Source organism: Aptenodytes patagonicus, chromosome 3, assembly GCF_965638725.1.
Source record: "Aptenodytes patagonicus chromosome 3, bAptPat1.pri.cur, whole genome shotgun sequence".
Taxonomy (NCBI): domain Eukaryota; kingdom Metazoa; phylum Chordata; class Aves; order Sphenisciformes; family Spheniscidae; genus Aptenodytes; species Aptenodytes patagonicus.
The window spans coordinates 122,456,861-122,482,649 of record NC_134951.1 but is presented as its reverse complement, the minus strand read 5'-3'; the positions used below and the strand labels follow the sequence as shown (position 1 = coordinate 122,482,649).

The following is a 25,789-nucleotide window of genomic DNA, read 5'->3' as shown; positions in this document are numbered from 1 at the left end:
GATTAAACCAGCTGAGGAAAAAGAGCAGGCACTTGTGGGTAGAAAAGGCTCGCAAGCTGTTAAACCTCAAACCTTGTGGAATGGAGAAATCATTAATGCTTTTGTAGCAGAGAGGGGCCAGCGGGAAAATTGCAATAGACCATAAACCCAATGTGTTTGTGGAAATCCATGGTTGTAGTAGGTCAGTGATCCTCAGCTCTAGCCTGCCTTCAAATTGAGTCTCTTGTATTATGGGTTCAGCAAGGGCCAGCAGGGATGAAAGCGCAGTAACTGATAGTAACAAACGGAGGTATCTGAAACTGTGACAAAAGTTTACTTCCAGTAAAGCAGCCCTTAGGCTGCTTTTGACCAGTGGGAATCCGTCTCCCTGTGAAGGAGGCATCTTGCTCAGCAGCTTGGGACAGGGAAGGACCCCCAGTGTGGCCAGAACCATGGGGATGCCCTGGCAAGGAAGGTTCCCAGTGCTGTGGGCTGGCACCAGAGCTGCGAAGGCTGAACTTCAAGATCCCTGACTGAGGGCTAATGAGGTCTGTCCATCTGTCAAAAGTGTGCTGTGCTAACCTCTGGTGCGGGTTTGGCTCTGGCTTGGCAAACAAATGGCAGGTTGTGTAGCATGTTAGATGTACGTAGGTCTGCAAGTGCTCTTTCAAGGGATGTAGGCTAAGTATTTGGTGGAAGGCAAAGATTTATGAGATACAGCTGTCTTCCCTAAGACTTGATGGTTTGCTTTCAAGTGTAATATTTAGTATATGATTTTTTTTTTGACACAAGTAATCCCATCTGCTTGTGTGCATAGCGTAATGCTGAGAGCATATTTAAATGTTGTCCCTCTTAGGGTGCATGCCAGCGGGAGGGAATAGGGGGAACTACTGCTCTGCAATCTTGGCTGCAGCTTGCTTTGAAAAGCTGGGGGTGTGGAGTTCAAAGAATCAATTCAAGTGCTTTGAGTCTAAAATGCATTGTTCAGAGATGGCCTCCATTAGCTTTGTGCTGTAAATAAAATATACTCACTAAAAGGTACGCTAGGCAGTGGAAATTTGTGGAAATATGGTTTCTCTCTTTAGTAGTAATTCTGAATCGAGCACAGAGTAAGGGATGAAAAAGCTCTCAGTATAGGTACCTGTGAGGGAAAACAAAGAACTCTGAGCGCAAGATTGGGCTCTTGGTCGTACTTTTATTACATACTTGGCCTGCAGCAAAAATGTCTCCTCCTTGCACAAACAACTCCAGGGAGAGCTCCTAGTGAGCCTACATGATGGTGATACAAATTAGAGCAAGAACTAATAAACAACACTTCTTAAAGCTCTGTGGGCCTCCAACAGATGAAATGTGTGTTACCTCTGGGTACTTAATTTTGGGATTCATTTTATTTGTTGTTTTGAAAATGAAGGAATGCATTTCCCTCACGAATAGCTGGTTTCATGAAAATACATGACAGTTTGCATGGCAAGAGTTTGCAAAAAGCTGAGAGAGCTGGAGGGAAGTATAGATGAATGGTAGTGCTGTCCTTGTTCAGCAAAGGTAAGTGGCTGTATCTGTGTACCTAAAAAACAAAAGATAGTTACTGGCTGGAGAGAAGAGCTGTTGCTAGTGCCTGTACTATGCTGTATCTCCTCAGCAGATTGGATTTCTGCTTCTCCCAGGCTAAACAAGAAACTTAAGCTGACCGAAACCCATCTGTGGCAGCCTAGCCTTCTCTATTTATAGTCCTTCCCCTTCTTGCTGAAGACTGGCACCTTACCTCTGCAGCCTGGAGGCTGAAGAACTAAAGTGTGTTCTAAATAAAATCATAATGCATCAGAGATGAAATGCACAGGGCCAAAACCTCTCTGACGCAGCACCGAGGAGCACTCTGGAAAACCCCTGCCTCGCCCAGGGTCAGGGAATGGAATGTGCTACTGAGTTTGATGGCTCTATCGCGCGTGACCACATTTAACAAGTATATCTGCTTGGCAGCTATCGCTTGTTTCCTGCGCACACCATCCCTGTATGCTCATGGAAAAGAAAAATCTGTTTGTGGGCATGACTGCAGCCAGAATATAGGTATGTTACACAGTTGTTTTTCTTTTTTACCAGGTGTTGCCCACATCCCCAGCTACCACAAATCAGGGTTTTTTCTTTCACATCAATATAGTTACTTTGACTTTCACCATTTGTCCAGGTCCTTGGAGATTACAGCCCTCCGAGGTTTCTGTGCAGGTAGTCTATATTTGGCCTACAGTATATAGTTTTCATCACCAAAAAAAAATTATTTACAGCTTAGCCATGACTTGGATTGAATTTTAAGCAAAGTAAGGCCAGTTATAACTCTGTATGGGAAGCTACAATACAGTGCGCTGTCAAGGTGGGTGAAACATCATCTATTGTCTCTGGTTTTCCAAAGTTTAGCTGTGATATAGAAGGTATTCAAAACCAGAATCAGCAACAAAAGAGCCATGACAGAAGAAAGGACTGAGGAAAAAGTTAAGTAGCATGCCAGCATTTGAGAATCTACCCAGTGAAGTTAGAACAGCTCATGTGTGAACTGTATTAGTTTTGTAATTACTTATTGCTTGTGCCATCCAAGATAGCAACTGTAACTCTGAAGGGCAGAGTTGAAGCAGGGAATAAATGGCAAACCTGTGAGGTGCACAGCATATACTAACATTTGGAAGCGCACGTGCCCTTGCCCCTTCACAACCACTGATGCCATTAGGGACATCATGGGAGGGAATTGTGTGGAAAACAGGCATCTGTCCTCCAGTGATAACTTCAGACACAGCAGATACAGCTTGCCAATACAGTTCAGTTCATCTTCCCTAAATTATTGCCATCAAATATATTTGATAGCAAATAGGGATTGTTTGGCTAAGCTGACTGATTCATAAGTAAGAAGCTACTAACTTGTGGCCTGCATATTCATCACTGTAATAAAGTTGTCTAACTGTAAAGTTGGTATCGACAAACTGCCAGAAAATATGTTGATTTACTTTTTTTTTTTTTCTTCAATTATTAAGCCTACATGTTCTTGCTCCTGATGCTGTTACTGCTGTATTTTCAGTAGTAGGCACTCTGAACAGAACAACTGCCCACTCCTCAAAGAATATCCAGATCACAGTCTGTATGTCTAGAGTGTATTTAAAGCCTTCATGCATGCAAGATATTTTGCAGAAGCAAACACAAGTCCCAGTACTTTAGGCAACGTCAGCTGTTAACTCAGGCAGGAGCTGAGCGCTGAATCCTTTTGTGTGCAGTGTAAAGCATGGCTATGGGACTGCCTGTGGCAGTGCAGGTTCAGCCCAGACGAAAGACCAGATGGGATTTCTGTACAACTGCGCCAGAGCTGTTTGGTGACTTGGTGATGTGGCCAGTTCTAGCCTTGGCCGTAAAAAGTTTTCATTCCTTGCTGGCCTTTTTGGGAGGACCTCCTTCTCGCCGCACAGCCTGCCCTTGCAGTTGCACAGCCTTGTCCACAGAGGACACTGGAAGCGTAGGTCAGTGTTGCTTGACAGCTGCAAGAGTATCTAGGATCTCGAGGGCAGTGAGTAGCTGCCCCATGCTCTGGCCTTCCTCCTCCTCAGCCACCAATAAGGCAATTGCCAGGGAAGAGGCAGAGAAGTTTTGCAGGACGGTGCAGCAAAGGGGATCACAGCAGAGTATCTCTTCCTTATAATACTCTTCAGTGTTACGTTCTTAACTAGCTGATCTGGGCCAACTAGCAACTGGCCCAATAATTTGCTGGCGTGATTCAGGACTGTAACATGAGCAGGAACTGTTCCCAAAAGGCAGCCTGCATGTAGCAGCCCTGCTTTGGAGACCAGCTCAATTTAACAGTATGGTCACAAGCTATGCCAATTGGTCTCTGAGCCAGAGAACAAGCCCGTTCCTGTTTAGCTTAGTAGTACAGCTACAGCCTCTGGGACAGATGTGTCTGCTCCAGTTTTCTCTACTTCCAAGAGATCTCCTTCCCTCCTGCCTGTACTCCCTGCCTCCACAATGTTAGTAAATCTTTAGTCACCATCTCCATCTCTGGGGATGTGCAGAGAGAGCTGAGCTGCAGAACCATGTGGAGGCACGTATAAGTTCCCTCCTCTCTTGAGCTTGGCAGTAAAAACAGCCTGTGCAGAATGCAAAGACTGGGGTTCCCTTCCCAGACCAATGGCTTCTTTTTCTCTTGTCAATGTGCAAGAGGCCACCCAAGGTTGCCAGCCTCTCAGGATATTTCCTGATCAGAACATTACACCCAGACCTTCTTAAGCCTGGCAGTGAAGCTGTTTTTCATCATTATGAAAAGCTCATCAGCAACATAAATAAAACGAGCACAAGCAAGCTCTCCAAGGTTGCTTGGGATTTTAAGGTTATGAAACATTTAAGACATTCTCTGAAGCCAGAGGACGTGTGGGTTGCAGAATGGCAGTAAGGCCCACAGAACTGCACAGCAATCGAGACCCGATGGGACCTTTTTGTGTGGCAGTGATTCAGAAGTAGTAGCTCAGCCTGTTTACCAGATTGCATTGTATCAGTTGCCCACTGTTAGACCGACTGTTACAGTCTTGCAGTTGAAACTACTCTTTCAAGTAAATTACCATCTAAGTCTCCACGTCCCAGCTGCTTCCAGTTCCTTCTCTTACAGGCGGAGGCCACTTACATTAAAATCCACCACTGGCAATTATTTGTGTTTCATAAAGTATTGAGGACCTGATTTTTTGTGTGAACATTTCCATCAGGACAGAAATGCTACTTTGTCCTCACTTTGCACAGATGCGAATGACTACATGTGGCGCAAAGCCTTAAGTTGTTCTTATTTGTGGATTTGCTGGGAGGGCTAAGGGAGCTGCACCCTCTTGCCCCCTTCCCTGCGTCACAGAGCAAAATGGAACCATGCACCTCTTCTACTGCAGCTGTAGCTGTTTCTGGTTCTGATTATGCTGGGATGTTGCTCCAGCCCATCCTGCATCTGTCTGCCAGAAATAATCCAACACTAGCAATGTCCTCTATGTACTAAAGGCTTTTTCCTCATGCTCTCTTCATCTTTTGTCTTTTGCTTATTGTTTAAGATTTCTGAGACAATCTTCTTATGAGTATTTCCAGCTTGGAGCACCGTGCGGCCTAGGTTTCTACGCAGCACTGCAGCAACAGTGAAAAATAACAAGAAAAGGTAGGTGCAGCTAACGAAATTCGTTCAGTTCAGCTGCATCCCATGCTAAACCTTTCATTTTCTGAATCATCAGTCTTCCTGCAGGGATGTCAGAATCTCTCCTTTGTGTTTCTTTCTGGTGTAGCTCGATTGGGCAGGACTTTGCGGTCTGTTCAGCAGATGTGGGGGACAGACCCTTCCTGCTGCCTTGCAGAAGTGCGCAGTGGCACGGGCCTGTGGCATCTTCATATCCGGCAGCGTTTTCCCTTCCTGACATTCACATTCCCTTCCTCCCACATCCTGCTGTTGCAGAGTGTACGAGAAACCTAAGAGCAGCCACACTGGGTTAGACCAAAGAGCCTTCCAGTCTTGTATCCTGCCTCCTCAGGGACCATGTGCAGATAAATAAATATAAAATCCCCTTTAAAATGACAACTGCAATTTGGGTCCTAAGTTTAATTTACTCCTAAAGTTGTCCTAGGCTTCCTGCTAAAATGAAGTTGGAAGTATGAAATATATGGTTCTCTTGAATTTATGCACAGAAGCTAACAAGTGAGAATGGTGGAATGCTAATGCATTTAGAAATAAACCTCAATTTCTAATACAATTTACTTCCACAATCTTAGTGAGAAAGACAGCTATAAAAAATTACAGCTTTACATACTAATTGGAAGAAATGCAATCTTAGAACAGTATCAACAAATACTCTACAAATGGTAGATTGCTTTTAATTTATTTCTACAGTTTCCATATATAAATGCATATAACCTAATAGATGTATCTACATTCAGCGGATAAAGCTTTGTATGTAAAGTAACCAGATATGGTACCCAGCATTTCACCACATCCTGTCATTTAATCTAGTTGGCATGAACACTAGCTCTTTTGATCTGTACTAACTATCTTTATCTCAGTGTAGATCTCATCCTTCTTATCTGTTATGTTAAAAAAGCTTTAATCAGAGGGTTTAAGCTAGTCTTATTGAATTATATTATTTTTCCTCCCTAAAACAAAGCTACATCAAGCTCAGTTTCCTTCTTTCCATGTACTTTTACATCTGTATTTTGATTAGAAATGTTATGTTTTCAAAAAGGAAAAGTCTGTGTTTAGTAGGTTTAAAGTCATTCTAATTTAATTTGTGTGCAGAAAAAAAGACATTTCCAGAGCATTTTAACTGAAAGGTGAGTCTAAGTTCACCTGGGTTTAGGCTGCCACATACGCCGTCCCCAAGTCCAGCAAACTATCACAACATGGAAAATTTTGGAGGTTACACTTCTTTTCCACTGTCTTAAGTGTCATTGCTACAGTTTTTTTAGTTCCTGAAGCTGTGAGACATCCATATGGGCTAGCCTCAAGACTCTGCTCCCCTTCTTACCCTATCTAGTGGCGGGGGCACAACCCTGGCAGCCAGATATCTTGGGCTCTCTTCCTGGACTCACCATCTGCCTTGCAATAAATCACTGTAAACTCTCTATTCCTGCCCTGCCTCCCTGCTCCCTGCATATTATCTGGTCTCTGGAGAATACAGGCAGAGACCTAAGTTACCATAAACATGCCATTGAGCCAGGCAGCTGCCTGTAACTGTCCTTTTGCAGGTATTTGTCTTCTGATATGCCAGAGGAAACATCAGACACTCACCTCTCTTCCACTGAGTGGCAAGTGCACGTAGGCAGGCAGGTACTGGCGAGCAGATGGATGTTCATGCTTCAGCTTACTCCTGCTACACCCTCTTCTGGTAACTTGCTGGTCTGCCCATACATCAAATCGCAAATTCATTGGATTACATTGCAAAGAAACAGGCCTCACAATCACAAAATGCCTATCCCAGAAATGCCCAGCGTGGCTGAGGCCCTTCAGACACAAGTGAACTACACACACTAACATCTCCCAAACTGGTCTGCTCGCTCCGACCTGGGATTTTAAAAGGTACCGTCTCATACTCTGCTTTTTAATGACTTTGGCCATAACTTGACTTTAAACATGCTAGACCAGGAACTATCGTGAAATGGTCCGCAGCTCAGGTTACCCAGGTGCAGACTAACTCACTCTTGAAATAGTTTAAAATGTGATGTTGCACAAGGTTACACAAACACATTTTAAACCCAAGCTACAGACTGACCAGAGGTAACACAAAATTTGTCAGTTTAGTTTTAACATAGCGTAGCTGTAGTCTCACTTAGTCTCATTTAAGTCTGCATTGGTTTAGCATTTTCAGCATGGCTGCTGAATCTCTGGAGGTTTAAAACAGAGACTGACAGAATAAAAGGGAATGTTCTCTGTGTTTGGATGTACTGGCTTTCTAGTAATTGATAGAAAGGGCTTGTGGTGGGCACCTGATAAAAGTATCTACTTAGAAAGGTTGAATTATTTAATGAAGTATCTCTGCAGCTCTCATTAAGACACATTAAAAGGCCAGAAAGAGCATTTAGTGTCAGAAGAAGCTGGACTTGCAGACAAAGCAATTCTATTGCTTTATTTTCTCCCTTAGGATGACTGTAGATGCCTATTACAACCATCTTTTGCTTTTGGTCTGATTTTAGCATCTGTATTTTTATTCTGCCAATGATTCATTAACCCTTTTGTTATGAGTAGCTTCTAGCATCCTCCTCTGTATTCACACCAGATTCACAGCAGAAGAACCTAGGCTATTTTTTTATTTATCTTGTCTTCTATATGAGCATCTCCAAAAGCTTTTTCAGTGGCATTGTTTCTGGGAGTTGGAGTTGTCACAGCTGGTCTGTACATCATGCTGTGGTGCTTTGCATGACCTGTAAGCATAATGTTTCCAGTGAGGTCAAGACTACAGGATTTGGCCTCCCTGTCTGCTCTGCAAAGAACATTGACTCTGCAGGAGTCGATATATAGTATGTACAATGAACGAGATACAACATAATAAAGGAGTAATTATGTTAAAGATGTCTGTCACTTTGACTACTTTGGAGAAAATATTCAGGACTGTTTTCTGTTGTTTTGGGAACGATAGAGAAAAATCAATAATCATTCATAGGCCTCTCGAATGAAATGGTTTCCATTAAGTACCGGATGCCAGTATAGCTTTTCTTGGATAGATTTTTGTATAGATATCCATATATAAAATCATAACATATTTTCAGCGTGGCACCAGCATAAAACAATCGAATTTATGAGAGCTGTATCTTAATCAGGTTTTGGCTGGGATAAATGTAAATCCTTAACTGTTCACTCTTTGCTCTTGAAAACCAAACAAGCAACACAGCCATTTTAAGCAGAAAACGAATGCTTATATACCTAGTAATCCTCTGAGTGAACTGCCTCAAGAAATTCCAAGACCTGTGGCACTTAGTGTAGGAACTCCAGTTAACTGAACAAAAGTATAAATCCGTAGTAGTTTGGAGTCAGTAGCAAATCTGTAACAAATGTAAACCACTAGAAGGAGACAAAGAGCCACACTGTATGATCATGAAATACTCGTGAGTCCAACCTGTACTGCATTAATGCTATACGTGGTTACAATCTTCTACAAACAGAGTTGGTTGAATCTGAACATTGATCAGCATGTGCCGCATTTTCCTTTGATCTTGTAATTGAAACAAAATATTGGGTTTAGGAAAGAAGACTCTGGCAGAAACTTCCTACCTAACGTTTGGTAAATCAATTAGTCTATGAATCAAATTCCCTCTCTCCGTTTCCCAACCTGTGACATGTGAATACTGAGGTAAGAATGAACTAAACGTATGTCAAGTGTTCTAAGGTCCTTGTAGACACCTGGCACACTGGAAGTGCAAAGTATTACCTTATTTAGGAGTTCTACTACTTCCGACTTAGGAGTTCTACTTCCTACTTCTCTGCTATCCTTCAGACTGTTGCATTTCTGAATTTTATATAAAAAAAAAATCTCCTAAATTCCCTTTTACCTACAATGCATAATTCTGTAGTTGTACTAGTAAAAATGAACAAGATAAAATATCTAAGACTGTGTTTTTTGAAAATAAGAAATGGTTATGAAAATTCAATGAAACATTATATTATTATACTAAAATATTAGCAGACAGTAGGAATACCATTCCCTACCCCAGTGGTTCTACTATCCTTATATGCGTCCCACATAAAACTGAAAGGCTCTTAAAGAATCCCTGTGTTTGCTGCTTTCATAAATACTCTGTTATTAAAAAAATATAGAATTATATTGCTTTTTCAGCCATTTTTGGTTGAAACTGAAAACCCAAACCTCTAAATCTCCTGGAGGAAAAGGAGATGACAAGATGTAAACAAGTAACTACTCCATCTGAAGATCTTTAGATATGTTTCCAACCGGGGGTAGGGAGAAAGACTCCCATTTGCAGTTCATACTGATTTAATTAGAATAAACATAGTATAGCACTTAGATGTAAACCAACCTATTAAAAGGAAGCTCACTTTTGCAATATTTTAGAGTGCATTGAAGGCACAGAGAAGTGCACTGAAGCTAGATAAGACCCCAAACTTCCAGTCCTGTTCCCCCTGCGAATACACTCTTCCGCTTCCCCCAGCCTCGACCTCATCCCTCTTCAGACTGGACCTGTTTCTCCCTTCCTTGAGAAACCCCGATGCCGAGTAAGCCGGCTCAGCACATTCCCTTCAGGCAACCAGCCACGACTTAATCAGCCACATACACTCCTGCATAACCTATAGTTGAGAACAGGCCCTCTTCAACCGCGCTGATGGATTCCAGTGATCCTATCTTAATCTGCCTCGGAGGGGAGAGGCTGCAGACTTTAGTTGCAATAAGCTTCAGATGAGATCGTGAACAGAAAGGAGGCGGAAGAGGTCTTTGGCTAGTAGTGCCAGTACTTTTGATGCGGATACTGACTTTACTATTTACTTTACTATTTATCAGAATGTAAATCTGTAAAATGCAGCTCTTATTTTTGGGAGCCACAGATGTGTTTGTACAATCTTCCGGTCAGCAAGCTCTCGCAGTGGAGAAATACTAATCCACCGCATTTGGAACCCGTATTTATTTGCTGGAATCTTGAGGAGAAACACAGTGCAAATTACAACCAATAACGCTGTTGGAAACCAACCCTCACTCGAGGACGCGGTGAGGATGTGCAGCCTCGGTCAGGAACTGATGCCCTCCCCCTGGGGTGCCTCCCTGTGAACAAGGGATCTCTGGCATTAAGGGACCATCTCCAAAACCAGTTTGTGCCTCCCTTTTTCCGGGAAGCAACTGGAAGTGTTTGGGAACCGCCGGAGACATGCCGGCTGTTTACCTCCTCCACCTAAACGAGCTGGCTGCTGAAAAGCACGTTTTCTGCCCTAAAAGAGCGGCCCCATTCTTTTTGTTACGGACGGAAATCGCCGTCATCACTGTAACTGGCACGTCACCGGTATTCCGGCTGCACGCGGTGAACATCCACAGTACGGGCAGGGGCGTGTGAGCGTACGTAAAGCGGTTACCTGCCCGGACGCGGCACGCCCCCCTCCCCCCCCCCGTTACCCGGAGCCGCCCCACGGCGGACACGCGTGTCGCAACGACCGCCCCTCCCGCCCAACGGCCCTGGCACTGACGTCACCGCTGCGCGCCGGTGGAGGCCCCTCCCCCTCGTCGCTCTCCCCCGCCCCACGCGCCGCGCGTGGGGCTAGGCCGCCTGCCTGGAGGTAAGAGCGGCCCCTCCCGCCTCTCCCCTGTCCTCACCCCGCGCGTGGGGCTGCGCAGGCACTCTCCTCCACGAGGTGGGCCCGCCCGCTTTCCCCCCCTTCCCCGCCGCCGGGTGGTACGGCTCGAGGCCTCGCGCCGTCGGCGGGCCGGGCCGGCGCTGGGCCTGAGGCATGGAAGTGAAGGTCTGTCGTTGGGGCCGGACTTAGGAACGCAGTCAGATCGCTTCCTGTGGTTCTAGGGTTTTTCGGAGGCGTTTGAAGAAAGGGAAGTGTGCTGTCGGGAGTCAGGGCCTCCGATGGCTGTTCACGAGTGGGCTGTCTCGACCCCCTAGGTTTTCAGTCTGTTGAGAAGAGACGCGGGAGTGAGGTTGTCAGAAAAGGTTAGTGTCAAACCACGGCGGTGTGCTGTAAGCAGCAGTCATGTGTGGGTCTTCAAGGGTACACCCAGCTCCTTTAGGAAATCTCGTGACCGAACGCATTCGGGAAGTCGGGTCAGATGCTAACATCCCATTTTACGTCTCTAAAGGATCGGTAAGGTGTTTCATCTCTCACGAAGACGTGTTAGAACAGGAGAACAGGAGATTTTGGTTATAAACTGTTGGGAAAGCCTCGGTTTGCACTCATATCTACTTCACCTGGTACGCATGTGATCAAGGAACCTGTGCGTGGTCTAAGAGCTAAACTAGGCTTCCAGGGGAGCTGTAAGTCAATGTTAAACAGTCCAAGTTGTTCTGTTTGCACTGTCCCAAATGTGTGGGCACTCCTCCATAACTTCCCAGAACTGAGGGTCAAGTTGTGTGCGGTACCGATTCTGTTAGTGAGCATAAACACAGTTTAATGTATGACTTGTTTAATTACCCATGAGAAAGAGAATATAGACTATAGGCTTTTCAGCTGGCATCATGCCTTGAGGATGGTTGTACCTAGGAAGGTTGTGCTGTAGGCAGTAAATGGTTACATTCCTATTAAAAGTCAGTAAAATAGTGTTGCAACTCGAGGAGCCTTGACAATGTGGTAATTGTTGTAAGAAGAGTGTGTTTTTCAAAGAGAAGATACAGTTTGCACGTACAGGCCACGGTTAAAATAGTTAAGCAGCACTCTTTTCCCTTAACAGAAAGGCAGGTGATACTTAAAATTACTAAGCTCAAGTACTTTGTAATAAAGTAGATCTTGTTAAGGTTCTCTCATGTGCTGCAAAGGTGAAGATGTCCCCTTCCTTACACTTTGTCACAGCTCTCTGACTGCAAGCTTAGTTGCTGCTAGCAACTTAATAACGGACTTTGACTTGCAAATTAAACTTTAGATTATGCTAATTAAAAGGCCTCATTTTTGAGACAAACAAAAATGGAAAGAATCAATTGTAAAATAAATCAAAATTGAAAGGTGTCTGACACATTTCTTAGTTTTAAAAATATGAAAAAAGGCTTCCCATCTAAAATACTTGGATATTGCTAATCCTGTGGCAGTATGACCCTTGCTAAAGAAATCAGAAAGCACTTAACACAAGGCTATACCCCATAACATGAGAAACTTGAAAGCGCTTGCTAGAGTTCTCAAGCTTCCTATCAGAAATGCGGTGCAGAAATCACACAAACCTTTCTGATAAGCACATTTCTCTTTGAAATGGTTTAAGATTTTTAGAATCAATTCTTCATCTGTTCACAGTTGGTCTACTTTTCATATGAACTGCCAGCATTTAGTACAGATTGTTTGTTTGTTTGTTTTTAATGGCAGTAGTAGAAAATTGTAGGATGTGTATGGAATGGAGGGGTGAACTGAGAAAAACATCAATTCCTTTAAATAAATAAAGAGAGCACTGGAATGGTACTGGTCACCACAGCTCCAGGTAGACGCTGCAGAACCAGAGCTGGAAAAGGCAGCACAGAAAGAAGAAACAAAGGTGACTGATCAAGGGGTAACAATGAGAGCGAAGCTTGACATTGTTAACCTTAGAGATGATGCCAAGGAGATGTGATAACAGACTATTAAACCTTTGCGGTTACAGACTTTATTACCTTTGTCTGAGCTCTCTTTGTTCACTGTAACTATTTGCTTTTCTCCATTCTGCATGCAGGCTTGCTTTGAGGCATTCTGCTGGCAGTGTTCCCTGTGCATGCTGTTCTGTATAAGCTCAATTTTTCTGTGCTGGGAAATTGCTTGGGTTCCTTTTTCCCATCTTCCTCTGTTCTCCTGGTTCTTTGTTCTCCCTTCTGCGTCAGGCTGTGGTTACTGCCATGCCCTTTCTTCCTGTGACAGGCCAGAGTGCATCTCTCCTGTAATCTCCGTCCTACAATGTTTTATTTAATCTATTTCAATCCCTGGGAAAACTCCGTGTCCCCAAATGAGCTTTCCCTATTGTTCCCTCATTTCTGTGATTTTGCGCATCCCTTTTCTTTGCTTATAGTAGTTGGTCTCCTTTTTGTCAGGTTATCAGCTGTTAAATTCTATTTTAGGGGATAGGTAGAAAAGATTTTCCCTGCTTTTCTCCTGCATCAATAAGATTGATGCTTAGAACACAAAATTCTACAGTTACTGCATTATGTTCAACCAAAAACTGGGTAAATATGCTTCTAATAGTTGAACAGAATCTTGTTAGCACAGTCAAATAATGAACAGCCAAAAATAGATTGGGGTTGCTGTTCTAAACAGTAGAGAAAGGTACTGCATGAAGTGCAAATACAGGAAATGGAATTCTGATAAAAGGAAGTACTTTTTCACACATTGTGGAACTAGTGGCTAAAGGAAACAAAGGAGGTCAGCAGTTTAAAAGGATTAAAAAACTCCTTGGCTTTAATTCTGGATATTCATGGTGCTGATACCAGTGGAGAGTGGCAGCAAATTTTAGAAGAGGTAGTAAACTCCATGGTTTAGAGCATACAGGAGCTATAGAGTGGAGGCAGGTTATTTCCTGTTCACTGTAAATTTGATAGGACAGAAATAGTCAGTATTGATTGCTGTCACGAACAAAAACCCACTAGAATACAGACATCCACTCTGAGTTTCATCCACTCTGACGATGTGTAAAGTGTTTTATGCAAGGAGACAGTATTTTGCTGTACAAGAAGTTCTTGCTAGGTTCAGTGCAACCAAAAGTATATGTTTTAAAGACCAGTTTAGACGTACAAATTTAACATCAGTTTAAAGCCCCAGTCTTGAACTGAGCTGTGGTAGCATAGTCTGAGTGTGAGGGCTTTTATGACAACCTCTCACCAAGAAGTGTCCTGGACATACCTAAAGAAAGCTGGTTTTATCATTGTACTTACTGAAGGGTGTACTGACAGGTTGGAGCTCAACAAGAGCCAGGGTATATTGGATTTGTTCAGAAGAGGAAACGACTATGTCATCAAAGATGTGGAATCTAGGACAGCTGATTACAGAGAATAAAAATGTTTTACAAATCATGCAGATTGAGTTGAAGGTTTACATCACAGTTGGTTTGTGTGGATATAGATGGGCCTGCAGTGAATGAGAGTTGTTTAAGCCAAGCTGAGATACCTGTTTTCTCATGTGATATTCCCCATGGGCTGAAGCATAAGCGAGCCTCAAAAATACTATTACCTCCCTTTAAATTTTAGTCGTCTTTTAAGACAGAACAGAATAAACTTTGCAAATCCTCTGAGGCTGAAGAGTCTTTATCTCAGTGGCATCAACAAGAGCCTGATGGCTGTGAGCTGTTTCATAGGGTTCTTCTGCGTACGCTGGGATGCGACTGGAACCTAGCTTTGAAGGCAGGGTTAAAAATGATTGCTTGGCTGTTGCCCATTTGTAGTATTGTGCAAAGAATGCGTTGGATAACTACCATGGCTTCAGTTGGGATATTTTTAAGGGGATCAAGATAAGCCCATTGGTGCATACTTGGTATTTCATGGTAGGCATAATTACTTTTGCAATGGAAATCTTTCTTGCAAACAAGATTGTGAGTTGGCGTTGCAAGAGCGCTCTGACTGATTGTACTAGATGTGCTCTCCAGCTGCCCCAAGCTGGCTTGAAAGCCTTTAGTAGCAGAACAGATCTGTGGACACAGTGATGACTAGCGGGCAACTAATTATTTATTATGCAGCAATAATGCTGAGGAATCTCTGTCACGGATTAGAGCCTATCGTACTTAGAGCTTTGCAAACATGGAATAAAATGGATTTCTCTGCCCAAAAGAGGTTTGTGGTCAAAGAACTTAGTCATGATCTCTGGTAGCTTTAAATTTAAGATGCTTGTTCCTCTGTTATCCCATAGACACAGCAGTGAACTACAGCGTTAGAGCAGAAGGGACATCTCTGCTGTGCTTGCAGATCAGCCACATTCACTGCAGATTGTGAGTCAGAACTCGGAGAGGGAGGACAGTTGTCAGTTTTTAGGAGCTGACAGAGGTGGTTTGTCATATTGATGTTGCTAATGCATTTGTTTTGAATTTGAGAGCATTTTTATATGCCCTGACCAAAAAGATTGGGGTTTGTTTTGGTTTTCTTTATATAATCTGTACATATCCATGAAAAGGAGGAAAGTCTAATCTGATTTTTGTTAAATGAATATTCTGAAAAAATAAAAGATCTGAGCTCAGCATGAAGACGAGGCCTTCTAGTGCTTAAGAAACAGGTTAAGAATTAACATGAAGTGTGAAGTGAGTTGCAATATTAAGCAGAATGAAGGATGCTGAATTACTTTTGTGTCTTCTGTTTGCCTGTTACAAAATATTTGAAATACACCATTTTTATCCTGAACTTGGCAGTTTTAACTCCATTTGAAAGCCATGTGCATGACACTAAGCAGTTTTTAATTCTGTCTTTGGGGGTTCCTACTGCCACGTTGATATATGCGTGTAGCTTCCATTACTTTCACCACACATCTTCAGCAAAATCTCTCATAGAGGTACCCAGGGCCTAATCAGAGTTTTCTCTCTTTCGGTATGACAGATACAGTTTTGCTGTGGGGGTGGGCAGGAAGGGAGATTTGGTTTTGCTTTTTAAGCCAGATGGCAATTACTTTCTAAGGTTTGTCTTAAAACACCAGATATATTCAAAGATTATTCAAAAAAGCCACCTGCAAATTGTCTGCAGTTTCCCTTTTTCCTGTTCTTACCTTTGTAAGCCAGTCACGGGTGTGCTTTTCTTGAAAGGAGTCTGCAGACTACTTCTCTTCATTCTCTTGAAAGATAAATGGACCATTTTGTTAGCTGTATTGTTCACAATCATCTGTATTTTGTTTGTTTTTATTTAAACTTCCTTAATACAGTATTTAACAGTTGCATCTTAGATCAATAGCCACATTAGCACTACGGCAAACTGCTTCTGATTGTCACCCGTTTATAGTCTTTTTTATACAGTTTGCAGAAGAGGACGTATTTTCTCTTGCTTTCTCCTTTTCATATTTGTGTCTTTTCTGTGGTTCATAATGTCTGATATTTCCCTCCCTTCCCTTTTTGCAGGTTGAGCGTATTACTTGCTCTGATTTATACTATGTTGACTGGAGAGAAAACAAGGTGTTGTTTTCTAAGCAGAAGTTTACGTAAATGTAGTTATGCTTCTGAAGAAACGAGAATTTATTCTGAATTTTTCAGAAATTTCAGAATATTCAGAAATTTTCCACCTGTGGAAACTCATTTTATAAGACAATTTTTGATCAGACTTAAATGCAATGAATAAGTTTTCTCATGAAAATGGTTTACTTTTGTGATTTAAAGTCCTTTCTTCCTCAAATATATTTTTCTTTTATGCTGTTTTCCCAAAAACTACACGGCAGTTTTTGAGCTCAGGGTTAAAAGGGAAAGTTGTTTCTGGTAGAATGATGTTATGAAGTCATACCACATTTTTCATCACTATTTGTTTGCCTCAGTGACCTTAATCAAAGTAGGCCTTTTCTATTTTATGTTTATGGGTTGTGAACTTTCCTTTGCATTCTCAAAATTAAAGATCTTATAAAGTATTATCATCATGCACACAACCACAGATTACGTGTTCTGCATCATAAGTGTTACTACTTGACAATGAAAATGCTGTCTTATCCTTATTTCCCTTAGAGTTCACCATTGTTCACACGCTTACCCAGCAAGTATTTTTCGTAACTTCTCTTACCTGAATATTTGTACTGTCCTTAATTTTTTTAAGCAGAATCTCTGTGCCAAATAAAATTTGGTTGAAAGTCAGCAAATCCAACAGAGAAAACCTGTGTAGTAAACATCAACTTCAGGAACTTAATTAAATTTCTGCTTGTTCAAAATATATAGAGAAAAACTTGTAAATTTGAGGAAAATTTTGTTTGTGGTTTAATAACTGAAACATAACTATTGAGGGTAGTATAGCCTTTAGGTATGTTTAGAGAATCACTGATGTGGTCTTACTTCCTCCCATCCTTGGCTTTGTCATTCTGCAGGTGTGACTGTGCAGTCTGTGTGTTGATTTTGGCAGACACAGTTTTATGGAGTTTCCGGTGTACACGTTTTCTAATGTAGTGTAAGTTTGCTCTTGTTGATTTAATGTTATCAAAACTATTTTAGGCTGTTGACTGCTGCCTTACTGTTGGCATGTGCCAACACTGTAACATACCCTGCTTAGAGATTAGTAATGCTGAAACAACAGTCTAATGAAAAGAGAGAGGTCCCTACGCAGCAGGAATAGGAACTTGCTTGTTCCTGTTGAAATGGACAGAAAACACAAGTTCAACAAATTCTTCCCTCTCCCTGGGCAGAGGGAGTGGATTTATCAATGAAGGATACTATACACAGGCTAATGTGCAGCCTTGTTCCATTGAAGGCTGATGCATTTTTCCCCTTTCCTTGCTAATTGACAGTGTCAAGTACATTGTGAGACGAGGGCAAGCAATTCTTTCTGGTTCATGAGACAGCAATCATAGAAAAAATACATTTTGGACTGTATCTGTTATCTTTCCTTCTATCTTCCTATTCTTTCTCTGTCTCATTCTTTAGGTCTAGCTTGGGATATTGGAAAGAATATCGTATATGCTCTAGTGACTGTTTATCCTTGCAACTGCTGTAAAATAGCTCAAGTTAGTTTTGATTGGTAACACATTCCTGCTACAGGAGTTTGTTGGTGGGTTTTTTTCCTGCAGTTGCTGGTGCTGGATGCCCTGATAAAGAGCGAGAGAAAAGTTGGAATTTATCGGTATGTTCATGCATGTCTATCAAATTAAGACCATAGTAGGTTAAGTATTGTAGTGATGGTAAGCTCTGTAGATGATTGTTGGATTGGATTACACCTCTCTCCCTGTATGTGTAAATGTGTACTGACAGATACCTTCTAACTAGGCTTAACTGTATTAACAGCTGGGAAGATGTTTCTTCTGTAGCTTTGAGTATTTTTTGTGCTGTATTATATGACTAAAAGTTAACAACAAACAGTGTTTCTGGACTTTTTTAATCAGCCTAACAAGGGTGATTATAATGCAGATGGCCAGGACAGAAAGAAACACAAACAATACTATCATAAATGGCAGAAATAATTGTATTGGTATTTTGCCTTTCTGTTGGCAGCATCTTGTAGGCCCAGCTCAGCTTGCTTTCTTAGGTCTGCTGCAGCTGACTGAAACAGTATTTACATGTGTGAGTTACATGCTGGGGTAGGGAGGGGACCTTCAACATGTTATGGTTAGCATTGTGATTCTGTACTCAATCTGAAAAAGAGCTCTGACCAGGATGAAAAGTCATGCAGCTGAATAGGATTATAATTCTAAACTATGCAAACAACAGCAGTGAAACTGGGCTTGTTAACTGGCTGATCATATTTCTGGAATCACGCTGGTGCGGTTAAAACTGCAGTTGCAGACAAGCTTGAGTAGCTCCACACTGTTTTTCCTTTCAATCTTCCTCCTGTTTGACCTCCAGGAGACAATATAAATAAAAAGAAACCTCTCTACACATACCACGCTCTTGCCAGGAAGAGGGAAAGATCAAATCTTTATCTAAAACAAACTCCAGTGATGTGACAGCTGTTTGCTGTTTCCTTGCTGTTTGCACTGGCTGTATGGCTTGGTGTTCATAGATCAAATTTTCAAAGTGCAGTTTCTCCAACTTGTGTTCCTGCCCTCTGTACTCAGCAGCTGGGTAGTGGGATCATCACAGTGATCCTAAGTAGGAAGGACTGTAGTGATCCAGGTGCTCCCACTACTCTTGATGCAGCTCACCAAATGGGCAGGAAAATTATATATTTCTTCCTCTCTTTCCTTATAATGTTCAAAAAATTGTTGCTCAATCAGTAGAAGTTGTAGAAAGTAACATAGCTCTAAGTAACATTAACTGCCCAAGAGAATATGTGATTTATGATTTGAGAGGAATTAAAGATATCGATTGTAAGCCAGCAGCCAGATGGCTTGGCAGTAGCCATACCATGTTACCATGAATGCTGGGATCAAAAAAGGAGTGCTTTGGGATTTTTCACATCTTTGCTTATCTCACAGTTGCTATGCATAGATGCGTCTACAAGATCTCCAGAGTATTCTGAAATCCCAAAATCAACTCAGCTTTGTTAGAGTTATATCGCAGATTATAATATCCCATAGAGAATTCAGAAAACTGGATACAGGGTCCACAAGAAGAATTTCTTGGACCAACTCCTAAATTTAGCATTGGAAGATGTAACTGACCCTGACATAACTGGTGCTGCATAACCACTTTAAAGCTGAAGTAACGTCTGTTTCTAAGACAGGCTGAAGCCATATCCCTGTTTTTTTGGTGGGTTTTTTTTTTTTTGTTTTGGTTGGTTTTTTTTTACTGTCCTGCCTGTTGCTTGGTGTAGCTCTTTATATACTGTGATTTATAGAGCACTTCTTTTAAACAAGCAAATAATTTCTTTCTATCACAGACCATAAAAGCTAAATACTGGTTTGGGACTGTTACAAGAATAGGTACTACAGCCACGTCATTTGTAATGCTCCTTCATGCCATTTTGCACAGCAGTTAGGAGACATCCCTGAAATTATAGGACCTTTAACTTTGTCACTACTGACATTACCTGCTAGAACTCTAAAGAAGCAGGCATTTCTTATAATGTATAATGAATGAATGCTAATACTTTGTATTGTAAAATACAGTCTTTTGACTCTGTAGGGACTTAACGAAAAGGATTATTACTTTTGTTTCCTCTTTCCAGATGGAAATGTCAGAAGATGATATTAATACGGAAGAATACCCCACTGAAATTCACGATTATCTTGCAGCCTTTGAAAAATCTCTTGGTTCTGTAGATGAGATGCTGAAGACAATGATGTCAGTTTCCAGGAGCGAGCTTCTCCAAAAGGTAAATAATCTTCCTTTTGACAACCTTTTTGTTATTAATAGAAGAATACCTGGGAATCTGAACTGAAATAAAAGGGTCTGTTAGGCTAGCCACTGCACAGAGAAATAACAAATACAACGCTTCCTACCCTTGATAGCTAATATTTGGAATTCTTACATTTCCAAGATATCCAGACAGCCTTACAAACTAAACAATGAAATATATGCTCTTCCAAGCTGAAAAGTAATGATCCTACCAGTGAGTCATTTATGTAGAGGACATTCTAGCTTATTCCTGACCTTCCTCAAAGTGCATGCCGAGTGCTCTTTCATAACGGAGAGGTCATTCACATTTTTGTCTGAGACCTTTTCACAACAAACTTAATGGAACTTGGTATACCCAGAAGGATGTAAAGGTGAATTGACAGCAGTGAGAATTGATCTGATTCTAGAAGTCTAGACTTGCAGAACCTGGTGCTTGAAAAACGGAGCTGCCTCCTCTAGCTATGTTATAAGCACAAGTCTGTAAAATGTGGGTTTTTTCAGGGCATAAAGACAGGGCAAGGTACTGCCTGAAGACTTCATACAAGCCTCTCTATCTTTTAACATTTAAAGCCTAACATGTAATTTCTTTCTTTAGGGCAAGAAAAAGCCAGCACATGAGGGAACTTCTTTATCCTCTGAGGATTTCTAACGCAAATAAATTATGAAGAAAACAGTCTTGACAACACTGATCTTTTGACAGTATCCATGTTAGAACTAGTGAGCTGTACAATGATGTTACCGGAGTTTCTGGAAATCCTGTAGGACTAAAATAATAAATTGACTTTGACAGTCGAGGAAAAAAAACCCTCATTACCTTTATTCTTCCTTTGTTTTACAGCCTAAGTATTCCAGCACGTGATGAACACACAGTCTACCATGTGTAGTGTTAATGTTCATTGATTGTCTGTAGCATACTATATTCACATTTGAGCTTCAGCAATCTTAAGACTTTTTTTTTTCTTCCATTGATAGCAACAACTATTTTGAATTAAGTGTCTGTAGGAAAATAGGGACTTATTTCTGACTATGGGAACAGTAGTCTTAAGAGCTACATGTCAAGAGATTTTTGTGCTTTTGGCCATATAGGACTGTGGCATTTAACATCAGACTGGGAAGATGACATGAATACTTGCAGAAGAGAGAATGGTTCTGGGATGGCACGGAAATAGGCATAGACATAGTCTCAGTGAACTTGTGGTGCAAAAATGTGCTCATTCAGTGTGTATTTTTTTATGAATACATTCACAATTATAAAATGTGCATATTAGTAAAATCTGTGCACATCTTGCTTAAAAACATGCAAATGTGGTGGTTTTTTTTCATTCTAGTTAGAGCCTCTTGAGCAAGCAAAGATGGATTTGGTTTCAGTGTACACGTTAAATTCAATGTTCTGGGGTAAGTATGTGGTAGGAGGAAAAAGTAGTATTTATGATTGCCGTTTGAACACTTGCTAGACAGCTGCAAACGTTAAATAATCATATTTCATAGCCAAATAATTAGAAACTTGTAATTACCCTGAGGACCCAAATTATTGCCATCCGTAGGATAAATGATGTTGAAACTCCAAATCAAAAATTGGTATTTACAAAAGCTGACTTTGTACGTATATGGGGATGTTTCTGTTTTTTCGTGGCAACCTTTTCTGTCCTTTTAAGGACAGAAAGTTTAACCGTGCTAGATTTTTTTTTTAGCTGCAATATTTGATGATAATAGTTTGTCAGATACTTAACAACATAATTAACTCCAATTCTTATTAATGGTTTTATGTGGAAACTACAGTTTTCCTATGTGACTGATTGATTGGGTCCTCAGTCATGACAGCCTTCAGTTTCAAAAAAAACATGTTTTTTTCTTGTAGTATACTTGGCTACTCAGGGAATCAATCCAAAGGAACATCCAGTGAAACAAGAACTGGTAAGATTCTTATACTGCATGCACTGCAATATCTAACTTGCCCAGGACAGTTAACTTATATAGAAGTAAAAAAAATGTTTATATCTACGTTTAAAATTGATATGTTGCCATAATAGCACACATATGCTACATGGTGTTACATAACTGTTAATATGCCCTGCTGGGCTTTCTAAATTAAGAAAGTAGTATTTTTAGTTCCAAACAGTACTGTTTAAAGCAAAGTTGTGGAGTCCACTGAAATTAGAAAAGAATAAGAAGATGAATGGTGTCGTCTTATCTTTTCTTTTCTCTACCTTTGAGAACTAGATTCTGAACAGAGCAGCTTTACACTTGTATCTGTTAAATGGAAAAATGTTACATGTCTGATAATAATTTATAACTTCCAGTATGGCATTTTTTTCCTTATAAATACTTGGAAACATGTTAATCTCTGAGGCTGCCTTTTACTTTTGTATGACTCTATAGTGAGGTTGATTTACTAGCGAAGACGGGAAAGAGCCCCCCCTCCCCCTTCCAAGTCCTCCATTAATTCATTTTCTCAGCACTAAAGAATCCAGTTCAGCAACAAAGCTAAAAGCTTTTTTGGCACCAGTTGTATGTGTATTGTCCAGTAATTCTGCATTAGTGACATATTTACAACCTATAATAAATCTTCTGGGTTTGTCTTTATATTCCATTTAGATGCATGACTACAGTATAGAAGGCCAGCTATCTTGAAAATTCTGCTGACTTAAAAAATCAAATCATTTAGCCTGAAGACAAAATAGAAATCAAAACTTACAGTTACCCATTTTAATTCCTGTATAAATGAAAATATTAAATCTGGGCAATCATAAAATACTTAGCTTAAATGTAATCCTTACATAACCAGCGGAATGGAAGATAGGACTGAAAAATGTCGAAAGCTAGCCTGAGTAACAAGAATACTTCTATTTTTAATTTTGTGAGGTTTTCAGTAGTCTAGACTGTATCATATTAAAAAATGGATCAGTTAGTATTTCATGAGCTTTCAGTCAGTTTCTTGTTCCTCCTGTATTATATAGTGTCTGAATATTGTGTTAATTTAGTGATACTAAAAAATAAATTTTATCTCTAATGCTGTGGATGTTTTATGCTGGTATTTTACTTCATAATTGCCAGTCATTTTAACTCTGAAGAATGAGTAAATTATCATAGGCTAGATTCTTATCCAGTTCTCTTTGCGTTTTACAAGTATCAAGGTGAATGAATGCACATTCCTTCCTTCCAAGAGCATTGTGATGTTCTTATTCGTGTGGAAAGGGAATAAAAAAAGACTTTGTCGCGATTGTTTTGTTTTTAGAATTGCTCTCCTTGTGTACATACAGGGAATTCACGGGGATTCAAATTGTATTAATAAAACTCACATTCAAGCTATCAGAGTTCATTTCTTTTGTCATGTTGACATTTGTCAGCTCCTTTTTCCCATGCTGATACCTGTAGGTTTGCCATCTGTTCTCATTAGCCATCTCAGTCACCAAAGAAATATTACAGTCTATCATGGTTTCAGACCCTGTAAAGCTCTCCTCATTAAAGCTATGTTTTTGATATGGAAAGAGTGGCCAACTTTTTGACAAATCAGTTGCTTATAATGGTCGCTGAAGAATTGAAAATCAGTTCAGTAGTGTAGGTCTCATAACTTTTGTTCCAGATTCAAAAAGCTGTCAATGGCTGTGTGAGAAATGTGTGGGTTACATAATATCAACATTTATTTACTTAGCAGTATCCATAAATTCTGTTAATCCACATTTATCATTTGGGTATTAGGTAGAGCACTATATATATATGTGTGTGTGTGTGTGTGTGTTACTGTTGTTTGTATTACAGTAACACCCTAGAGTTGAAGGCCATATTAGGCTAAATATGTACACGTGAAATCTATCAACCAAACTTTTACATATTTTACAGAATTGCTGTAAGTGTCCTCTCTAGTCAGTGAAGAGAAGCAGGGACTTAACAGGGTGATTCCCATCTTAGAGGGGTTTAGTTACCCTCTCAAAGTAATTTTCTTTATTGATTGCAGAAGTAGATGAGGATGAGTAGGCACATAAATGAGATTGTTAAGGTGGGAGGGAATACTTAGGTGGGGCTGAATCCAAGCCATGCTTTGTTCAAAAAAAGCTCTAGACACTAAATGACTATGGTAGGCTAAGATGGCAAGAAAAGTATCCCCTTGCTTTATGGAATGGCAGTGGAAACAGGAGTTTTTTGTTATTTATGGTCATAAAAGGAGCCTCTGGTACAGTTGGAAATTCATCAGGCTGCCTTAAATAGGTTCATTGATAAGCCTCCTTGACCATTTCAGGATCTTAACCACAAGACTTCTGTGTAGTTGCATGTGTAATGCTTGTAATACCTTTGATTTTGTGTAAGATGCTTTTTGGCTTTGCTTGGACATGCTGAATTTTCTTTTTTTTTTTTTTTTTTTTGTAGACAGTAGTCAGACAGTGTAATTCACCTATAAATATGTCAAATATCTAAATATTATTTTACCATCTTTATGTAGGCCAAACTCCAAATTGAGTTCCATATTTTGTTTTCTAACTTTTCTTGCAAGAACAATTCTCATCTCACTGTTAATTAGATGCAGAGTCTTCATCTCTGTTGGACTTCATGTTCCTATGATGGTGGATGTCATGCAAATACTAGTATGGTAGGTACCTGTGATGGAAAATCCGCTAAAGGAGAAGCCTCAAGTTTGCAAAGAGCCTGGTATATATATTTAAATGATGCTATTTTTCTAGGTATTATAGAAATGTACAGTGTGGAGAGCTTTTACTTACTGATTTTATTTTAGCAGCAATCTTGGGAGAATGGTGTGAAATATACTTTTCCTTTTTTTTTTTCCTAGGAGAGAATAAGAACATACATGAACAAGGTCAAAGAAATAGCAGACAAGAAAAAGGCATCCAAACTTGATAAAGGAGCTGCTTCTAGATTTGTAAGAAATGCACTCTGGGAACCAAACACTGAAAATGAACAGACCTCCAAAACTCCTGCTAAAGGGAAAAAGAGAAAGATGGACTAAATTTTTGTGTTCCCTTATATAAATTAGAGACACCTAGAACTTATTTCAAAATTTGTTTTGCATACTGCATGCATCTTGCAGAGGTGCTGTATAGCAACATCTTGATTAAGTTATATTTAAGAATTTTACAGGATTGTATTTTGTCCAGAACACTGGTCACTGAGGTAATCACATTATGTGTGTATCTGAAAGTGCCATTTGATGCGAGAGAAGTAACATTTCATTATTCAAATAACAATGACCTGACATATGCTTGCTGGTAATAGATACTAGTGATGTTTTGCTGATAATGCCTAAGAATTCCTTTTTTTTTTTTAACTGCTGAATGATTGACACTTTTTTATATGTACTTAATCTCCTGAATATTAAAAAGTCTCAAACAATGCTATCCAGTCTGTGGTCTTTATGCAAGAGCCATGTTTACTTTCTCATTACATCAATGTGTGAAATGCTGTATTTGTAGAGTTTTGTAAGGTTTATTCACTGTGTTAAACTGTTTCCTTTTCAGCTTCTGAACTTGAACGTATGCCATATTCTCTTACTTCCATTGCCTCTGAGAAAACCGAGCTTCAAGGGCCACAAGCAAACAGCCTGGATTCCACTCTAAGCCACTGTGTCTAGTCAAAGGAAAAAATAGATATCCCCAAAGGGCAATTTGTAGGGCCCAAAAAAAGGAGCAGGCTGGGGACAACTATTAGGAAACAGCACATTCAGGAACTTGATTGGAATTTTGGCTGCAGTGCTCATCCCTTACTGCTGACACTGTGAGAGAGAGAAATGTGCTCTGAGGCGGTAGGAGTGTGGTCATCCGTTGCGATTTCTCAGATCT

At 40.5% G+C, this 25,789-nt stretch overlaps 1 protein-coding gene across 5 annotated transcripts; it reads left to right on the top strand.

Annotated features, from left to right (window-relative positions):
• The first annotated feature begins 10,645 nt into the window (after nt 1–10,645).
• On the top strand, nt 10,646–25,348 carry C1D (C1D nuclear receptor corepressor). 5 transcript variants are annotated; one of them, XM_076335029.1, is made up of 6 exons: nt 10,654–10,735; nt 17,795–17,847; nt 19,831–19,977; nt 21,329–21,395; nt 21,859–21,914; nt 24,784–25,348. In XM_076335029.1, the coding sequence occupies exons 3-6, from the start codon at nt 19,831–19,833 to the stop codon at nt 24,958–24,960; spliced, it is 447 nt and encodes a 148-aa protein (XP_076191144.1). In that variant the 5' UTR covers nt 10,654–10,735; nt 17,795–17,847; the 3' UTR covers nt 24,961–25,348. The 5 variants fall into 5 exon arrangements, with proteins under 5 accessions (XP_076191143.1, XP_076191144.1, XP_076191146.1 ...); XM_076335030.1 differs by lacking the exon at nt 10,654–10,735 and adding an exon at nt 17,099–17,178; XM_076335028.1 differs by lacking the exon at nt 17,795–17,847 and having other exon boundaries at nt 10,646–10,735.
• The last annotated feature ends 441 nt before the right edge of the window (nt 25,349–25,789 follow it).

Excerpts from the sequence above, each read along its gene's own strand:
- C1D (XM_076335028.1), top strand. The coding sequence starts at position 19,831 with ATGGAAATGTCAGAAGATGATATTAATACGGAAGAATACCCCACTGAA. Across the intron at positions 19,978-21,328 it reads GGAGCGAGCTTCTCCAAAAG|TTAGAGCCTCTTGAGCAAGC; the intron begins GTAAATAATCTT and ends TTTTCATTCTAG. Across the intron at positions 21,396-21,858 it reads GTTAAATTCAATGTTCTGGG|TATACTTGGCTACTCAGGGA; the intron begins GTAAGTATGTGG and ends TTTTTCTTGTAG.